Source organism: Monodon monoceros, unplaced genomic scaffold (genome assembly GCF_005190385.1).
Source record: "Monodon monoceros isolate NGI ecotype Baffin Bay Population unplaced genomic scaffold, NGI_Narwhal_1 Super_Scaffold_1, whole genome shotgun sequence".
Classification (NCBI taxonomy): Eukaryota; Metazoa; Chordata; class Mammalia; order Artiodactyla; family Monodontidae; genus Monodon; species Monodon monoceros.
The window spans coordinates 4,429,609-4,438,302 of record NW_021703765.1 but is presented as its reverse complement, the minus strand read 5'-3'; the positions used below and the strand labels follow the sequence as shown (position 1 = coordinate 4,438,302).

The 8,694-nt window shown below is 46.4% G+C and overlaps 1 protein-coding gene across 1 annotated transcript in view; it reads right to left on the bottom strand.

Moving 5' to 3' along the window:
• Window positions 1-1,696: 1,696 nt before the first annotated feature.
• FBXO15 (F-box protein 15) overlaps window positions 1,697-8,694 on the bottom strand; it is a 40,316-nt gene continuing 33,318 nt past the window's right edge. Inside the window, exons 9-10 of the mRNA XM_029230856.1 lie at window positions 3,765-3,889; window positions 1,697-2,298 (exon numbers count right to left, since the gene is read on the bottom strand). Coding sequence (XP_029086689.1) covers window positions 2,029-2,298; window positions 3,765-3,889 — 395 coding nt within the window. The 3' untranslated portion in view covers window positions 1,697-2,028. The remainder of the gene's footprint in view (window positions 2,299-3,764; window positions 3,890-8,694) is intronic.

The following is an 8,694-nucleotide window of genomic DNA, read 5'->3' as shown; positions in this document are numbered from 1 at the left end:
GTCAGCAACAAACCACAACAACGTATTTTCAACTGCAGGAATTATCTGGCATGATGCAAGAGGGGAAGCAGCTGGTGTAAAAGAGAGATATTTTATCTACTGTAAGTCAATATACGCCCAAATTGACCAATCCAGAAACAGCCACAGATTATCATTTAGAAATATGAAGACAAATAACAGCTTTACAAAGCTGAACATTATCCCAGACGCGTGAAAGGGCAAGTGGGGGCCAGGGTGAGTCCTCCAGCATCACTTGGTGACATGTGGTGTGCGCGCACGGCTTTGGCGAGGCGCCATGATGGTGACTACCTCGTTCACCCCTCCCCCAACACCGCCCGATAAACTTTCCTTCAGAAGTTAGCTCAGATGGGAAGGGCTCCCACCCCCATCAATCTCTGCTTCCTGCACGCTCCCACAGCTGCTGGTATATCCCTTATAGTAGTTTCCATGGATGTAACAAACAGCTACTGAGGATGGATTACGAGCCTGGCATTGCATTACCTGGACCAGCCGACTGGGATGCAGACAAGTGTTGTAAGCCCCCGCCTACGGGTTTCCCCACAGTATTGCCAACGTGAATTACCCGGCTCCCGTTCCACCTAAATACCATTCAACCGGGGATAAAGAGAGCAGCACTCTTTCTCCAGGGCTACCTCACTTCTACTACCATTTTCTAGGACATCTAGTCCCGCCACCATCTAACCCAGTGAGTCCAAGGACTCACCCCACACTATTCTGTGGTTGTTTCCAGTTCAGTCCTGCTGGTGACGCATGGCTTCTGCCACCTGCCTCTCGGGGCATCCTGTCCTCTTCTACCTTCATCTTGAGCTCACGGCTCAAACCACTGCCTCTCCACCCCCCAAACGCCACTCAGGTGGGGCAGGGGCTCCACATCCCCTCGTTGGCAAGACCACGAAGTAGCATCGCCCCGTGCTCTCAGTGTCTGACACGGATCTCAAATTTCTCCCTCCCCAACATCTGCAGCCCAAGACCTAGGACGGCGGGAGGGTGAGGACGGCTTCAGAGCAGGGATCCTTTTTACTCTCCCGTTTCTTTGGTTGAGAACCTTTTCTTTTATTGCTGTCTTCAAGCTCTTTATTCTACACACAAACACCTCTCAAGAGAAAACTGATATTTCAGTAAGAGAAGAGGAGAGATAGAGGGGGGAGGAGTTTAATCGTGTATGCCCCTGTGGGAGCAACACGGCATTTCAACGATCACTTCTGAGAACAACTTTAAGTGGGAGATAAAAATATGGTAGAAAAAGATAATCGATACAATCTCAAACAAATTTAGAACCAGATCCCTGAAAAACGTGATTAGGTGAATGTTACCTCCATTTGAACCCCAGGTGTCTACCGATCCTCCTAAAGCACTTCTGCAGAGGGAGTGTCCTTCCCTCCCTGTCCCACTGATGCAGAGCTGGGTGTCTGAACTGCATGTGCATCCCGCTTCGCTCTTCTAAGGGGTAACAACTTCCTCTGATGGTTACAGGTGCATCTTTCCTTGTGAAGCAGGTCACTTGTCTATTTTACTTTGCTTAATTGAACACTAATGTGGCTGCTAAATGCCATGAACACAGCACTTTCTAATTTTAATGAATACCATGAAGTTCACACTGAAATGTATTTCTTTATTTGGGGCTCTAACCAATAAAGAAAAAACCCTACGTATACAACACACACGCACACGCGCACACACACACCCTCAAGAGAAAACTGATCTGTTTTCAGTCTGATCCGTTTTCTTGTTTTTTTAAAGTGTAAGTGCAGAAGAGAAGCAAATATCTTTTTTCTTTTTCTTTTACATGAATTTCCACTGTGACGTGCTATTTTCACGGTTTTAAAATTTAACTTAATCTTCTAACCTTAACTTTAAAATGACTCAGAAATCATGATTTCTAGTGTGAAATAAGAGGACATCGAACAGACTACTGCTTTATTTTAACTTCCAACAAACACCAAGAACAAAACCAGTCAGTCCAAAAGAAACAAACAGCAACAATAATTTGCCGCCTACTGCTAACGCTCAGTATTTGGTCCCAAACCAGTGGTTTATCTTTGCCACCCGCAGGTAGAGCGCCAGGCTGACGATAAAGTACTCTCCCGTCTCCTCGATCCACACCAGCTCCAAGTGCACCCTTCCCTCCGCGTCTGCGTAGTCCACACGGTACGTCTCCCCCAAGAAAGCAGGGCCGTCAGAGGGCCCGGGAGAGGGTCTCATGCACACCGGGGAACTGAAACACCAGAAGGGTTTCCCATATTCTTCCAAAAGAGTTAAGTCCATTACAGAGCAACTCTACAAAATAAACACAGATGTTCGTAAGTGTAAGGATAAAATGGCCAATTAGACCTGACTTAATAAATGTAGATGGAGCCTCGTCATGAAGGATTAAGTGAAAGAGGAGGGAGAAGAGGAAAGAGAACAAAATTACAGGAAGCGGGAACAGCATGTGACAAGCATGTGACAGTCCTCCGCACGGGGTGTGGCGGGGAGGTAGGGAGGGTGGCCCCGTCAGCTCTGGCCATCACTGAACTGCTGCGCCCACGCGCAGCAACCGGCACCAACAAACGCAGAGACCGCCTTTCCAATGGTCAGAGCTGGGATAAAGCTGTGTTTCCTGTACGATTACAACGCTTCCCTTCCCACCCCACAGTGGGAACTGAGTATCTGCTTCTCGATTACCAAGGAACACAAAACAAATTATATTCTTGTTATATTATGCTGACCCTTTAAGTCTGCCATGTTGACATTTTGCCTTTCTAGGTCCTCAAGGTCCATTGTGACTTCAACATTTTAGCACGCGTTTTTGTAAGACTCATCTAAACCCCCTTTAAAAAGTCAGGTCTGTGCTCTTGAAGACATGAAATAATATTCCTTTGTATGTGATAAATCTTTACCAAGGTTTAAACAACTGCTCACAAATAAACAGAATAAACCATCTCAGTATATCAAATAGCAAGTGGATCAAGAGAGAATCCTTAATGATGCTGAAGTGCTTGCTTTTCACGCTCAACAACAACGCTGCTCTTGGCCTCAGCCATCACCCCTAGCCACTGTCACAAGGCATCCATGCTTGTAGGCAGAATTAAGCCAGCTTAACTGGGGCCCTCTGTATCCACAGCAGATGCATCCTGTGGAAATCCTGTTCATCCCACAACACACAGATGGAGAGGAGTGACAACCAGGGCACCCACGGGCACAGGGATCACAGGAGAAGCGAGACTGCGTGAGAACCCTCCTCGCCGCCCCCCCGCCAGTCCCCAGCCACCACATCCTCCCTCCCCTCCGTGTGGCTGGTTTGTGATAGAGGTAAAAACTGATTTAACTGTTCAAGGAAAAATCTGTATGCTGGAACTTATAACTGCAATAAACTTTAAATTGGTGTCCTAAGATGTAATTGAGAAGTAATTAAGATGTTTCTGAGTAAATGCTACTTGCCTGGTCCAACCTACGGCTCCACTCTTTCTCCGCAAAACGAACAGCCAGAAGGACTTGGCGGGAACAGAGGCTGCAATCAACACCGCTCAGCAACGCACTGCGCGCCACCCACGCACCAACTCCACCACGCCCCGTGGAAAACGAAAGGCCCTCAGTACACGTTGGATAAATCAATCAACTGATCGCCACTGGCTAAGAGGACGTGCACAAATCTTCAGACACCAGAACAATAAATCTAGCACTTTCAAAGCAGCACCATACATATACATCAACAGACACATTTATTATACAGAAACCAGGTACTTTAAGAAAAAAGAAATTACCTTTATACAGCCATCAAAAATATTAGTTTTCCAAGAAAGGCCAACTTTTCCAATAAGAGGTAGGTGTTCGGTGCTATTTTTAAAACTTATCACACTGAGCTTCATATATTCATTTTCAATGTATCCTGAAAAGATCAAAGATTTTTAAAATTACTATATGCCAACCAATGCAGGACAACAAGTCAAGATCCCTCGGATCTGCTGCTCTATAAAGGAAGCCTCGTGGAGCTAAGTACTGGGTTCAGGGGTGGAAGGAGACCCTGACACAGCTGACTGGGGCATCTGGCTGAGGCGAGGGCACTACTATATCCACTTGCATTCCTGAAATGAGCTTGTCTCAATGGTGAGACGGGGAGATGCCTGGGGTGAACAGGACAGCACCCTGTCACCGATGGGGAGACAGCTACGAGGCAAGGGTTCCACTGATTTGATTAAACAAACCGCTAGGAAAATGGGAAACCAGAGCCGTGGAACTTAAGAAAACAGAGGCCGGAAACTGCACAGAAAAAGGGCATTAAATGTGAGGGAGGGGAGAGACGTACAGAGAAAGGAGGGGTGAGAGCCAGTGAACGTGGAAAGCGGTCAGGGAAGGAGCCCAGCGCATGTCTTCGCAGGACCGTATGAACAAGCAGAAATCCCCACCACATGCTGACCAAGAGCTGAGACCAGAGCCCTGCCCTCCCTGGACCAACGCAGAGCTGCCCGGGAGCAGCCTCGCCACCCAGGGCTGTCACGGCCCAGGTGCACGCACGCCCGGGGGCCTACAGGACGGCTGAGCCCCGTGCACCCACTTTAATGCGTCCTGCAAAGGGGAGCATCACCCGTGACGAGGTCACAGGCCTTCACTCGCACGCAAGCTTTCTTCAGAGGCAACACCTGATCAAGGGTGAGATGTGAGTCACGGGCAGAGCAGAGAAAGGAGAGCAGAGAAAGGCACATGCTCTCCGACCCCATGCTGCTCATTTCATGGGACAAAATAAAACCAGAACCAAGCTGCCCTGGGAGCCAGAGCCCCATTCTAGAAACTCTAGACGGTGTCCTCACGGAAGTGCGGCCAAAAGATCAGGACCAGGACACGAGCTCTGGGCGGGAGCCCCGCGAGGCGGCGCAGCTCCAGCCCTGGAGGGCCTGTTAGCCAGTCTGGTCCAAGGACAGAGGCTGCCCACGTGCCCTCCTCTGCTGCTGAGTGCTCAGCGAGAACCGTGCAGCTTCTCAAGCGAGGCCTCGGAGGAGGCGAAGCAATGACATCCTGAACAGCAGATGTGGCTCTGCTCTGCCCTTGGTCACCACACAGCCACGCGCAGGACTGCCGGCTTGTCCTCAGGACACGGCAGAAAGTGGACCCCAAGGTACAGCAGCCAATAACAGCTCAACGGCAATTGTCTGAGTTGATAAACATGAAATCTCTGTAGGAAGCGAGGACTGTTGCTACTCTGTTATCACCAGACATCCTCCCTGCAGAACAGCTAGAACACTGTGGTATCTTAAAAGGTCAGAGCTCTTCCCACTGGCCCTGTGTAACTGCTTGCTTCTCTAAGACAGAACAAGGTGAAGCTCTCTGTACATGTAAGCGATCTGCACACAGAATGCATATGTGAAGGTGTATGCAAATAAAATAGGTCATGTTTTTGAGTATTTACTGTACACCAAGCATATGTTACATACTTTGTGTATAGCAGCTTAAAAGAATACCTTAAAATAGTACTATTAATTAGACACTACAATTCTCTGAGCTCACAGGTGAGAAAGCTATGCGCCAAGATCTGAGCAGTGCCTTCCTTGCCCGAGGCCACGCGGTGGTCAGCAGCAGAAACGTGACCCAGACCTGTTCTGCGTCTGGAGTCCATGTTACAGCAGATTAAAACAGATACGAACGTGGGGACACACGATCACCTATTGGTTTCAATACTAGCTGAGAATGTATAACGTAGATCTAGATTCTCATGGAGTTTTGTTTTCATTTTACTGCCAATAGAGAAAAATCTAAGAATGCACAGACAGATGCACTGGGGGACCGTTTATGGCTCCCCAAACTGTTGCTGATTTGCCCATGCTCACTACCTCCCGTTCCCAGCCCTCCCGTAACCAGGTCGTGAGTGGCCTGGCTCCTTCCCTGAGACACGCTCCTGCTCGCCTGGGTCAGAGTGAGCCGTGGGAGCAGGTAGAGAAGGGAAAACGCCTCTGACAGACGCAGGGGCAGAGGCCCAAGTCCTCGCAGAGCCGGCACGGGCAGCACTCTGGGGTCGACTACTAGGTGTGACAGGGCGATGTTTTCACAAGAGAAGCCACAGTGTGTCACACGCATACCAGCGCAGAGTCTAGCTCTTCCAGAGAGGCTGTGTGTGAGCCGCTGCGTCCTTATGCATTCCTGTGCTGCTTAAACCGTTCAGAATAAAGTCTGCTGTTGGGGACTCTAACTTTAACCTACCAATACGTAAGGCCATCCTCAAAACGCAGAGAAATACAATGCAAGGCTCCCCGCTCTTGGCTTCCCGCGACATGCATGCACAAGCACGGACTTCAGAGTCGTAAGGAGCTCGTTCCAAACCTGCCCAGGCATTTGCTAGAGGTATGACCATGGTCAAGCTCCAAGCCAAGCAAAATGAGACACAAATAGAGAGCACTTTATAAAGCTTTGTGATTAGTGGAACAAGTAGTAAACATTAACATTACAGGGTGAATTGTTATAAATGCCAGACTAAGGTTGCTAAGCACCTTAACGTATTACCTCAACCATAATACTCCCTCTGAAGAGCCAAGCCCACTGCCAAGGAGAAAGATGTACCATGTTCATGGAATGCAAGACTCAACACCGTTAAGACATCCATTTACCCAAACTGATATATAGACTTAATACAATCCAAATCATAATCTCAGCAGGTATTTAATAAATAATTTACAAATAAATAATAAGATGTGACAGGCTGATTCACATGGAAATGCTAAAGACCTAAAACAGCCACAGAATCTTGAGAAAAAGAAAAATAAATGACTTCAAGACTTACTATAGAGCTAAAGCAATCAAGACAGTGTGGTATGACTACAAAGATACACAAATAGATCAACAATATAGAACAGACAGGTCCAGAAATAGACCAACACTTTTACAAGCAACTGATTTTTGATGAAGACAACAAAATAATTCAATGAGAAAAGAAAGCCTTTTCACAAATGGTGCAATAACAACTTGCTATTCATATGGGAAAATAACATGAACCTCACCCTTACCTCATACTTCACACAAAAATTAAATTAGGGATGGATCACAGACCTAAATGTAAAAGCTAAAACCATAATCCAGCTGGAAGAAAGAACATCTCCATAACCTGGAGTAGGAAAAGTTTTTAAGACAGAAAAAAGAAAATACCATAAAACAAGAAAATAATAAATTAGATTTCATCAAAGTGAGAAACTTCTGATCACTAAAAGATACCACTAAGAAAATGAATAAGCAAGCCATAGACTGGAAAAAAATATTTTCAAAACATATATCTGACAAAGGACTGTTATCCAGAATATATAAAGAGTTTCTATGGTTGAGAAATAAAGAAACAAATACTGATTTAAAAAAAAAAAGAAAACACCACAAAAGGATTAAAGACACTTCAAAAAAAGATATGCAAATGAACAATAAGCACGTGGAAAAGTACTCAGCACTATTGGCCATTAGGGAGAAACTACGACTACCATACACCAGATGAGCTAAAATTTAAAAGACTAATAACATCAACGGTTGCCCAGGATACGGAGCAGCCAGAACACTCACACACAGATGATGGAGTGTAAAATGGTACAACAACTCTAAAAAAAAGAAGTTTGGCAATTTCTAATACATAAAAATTTCTTATACATAAAAAAAAAAGACTGGCAACTTTTAATCCATAATTAAACCTGCTCTAATTCGACTTCCCAGTCCTAGGTATTTAGCCAAGAGAAATGAAAACATATGTTCACAAAAAAGACTTGCACAAGAAATCTATAGCAGCTTTATTCATAACAGCCCAAAACAAAAACAACCCTAACTCCCTCTCTATCAACAGGAAAACTGGTGAGCAAATTCTGGTATACTGGGCTTCCCTGGTGGCGCAGTGGTTGAGAGTCCGCCTGCCGATGCAGGGGACACGGGTTCATGCCCCGGTCCGGGAAGATCCCACGTGCCGCGGAGCGGCTGGGCCCGTGAGCCATGGCCGCTGAGCCTGCGCGTCCGGAGCCTGTGCTCCGCAACGGGAGAGGCCACAACAGTGAGAGGCCCGCGTACCGCAAAAAAAAAAAAGAGTCGTCGGAATGGGAGCGAGAAGGAGGGACAGAAGGCTGCTGGACGCATCCAGTCCCACTGACACGCAACAAGCCCACCCGGCAAACTGCACTGGGAAGAAGACCTACCCTGGGTTTTTCAACATGAATCCTTCTTGCTAAGCCAGCTTTAGGTGAAGTTTTCTAGGTAGAAAATTAGGTTCTAGGTAGCTTTCAAACAAAAAATAACTTTCCCATCTATACAGAAGTGTTGTTTTCTTTTAAAATAATTTTCGAATCAGAAAACATGAATACATTTATAAGTGGAAGAGGAGCTGATGGAAAACTGGTTTGAAATAATGAACAGATAAGAGACCAAGGGCTAAATAAAGGTCCCGGAACAGGCAGGAGCAGGTATATTTAGGAATGGAAACTGGAAAATCTTTTGGCAAGACAGTGAGACATCTTTTTCTCTGAAACAGGAAAAATCAAGCCTACAAACAGACAGTGACACCGTGGAGATGTGCTGGCAGGTGAGGGAGGACGATCAGTCTCAGCACGGCGGGTCGTGAGCCTTGAGAACGAGGAAGATGAGTGACTGTGTTTAAACAGCCTTTCTGCGAAATACAAGGCAGGACTAGCAAGAGCTGATTAGAAGATTTCTGAGTAGCAACAAGGGATGAGTTGAAGTCTGACA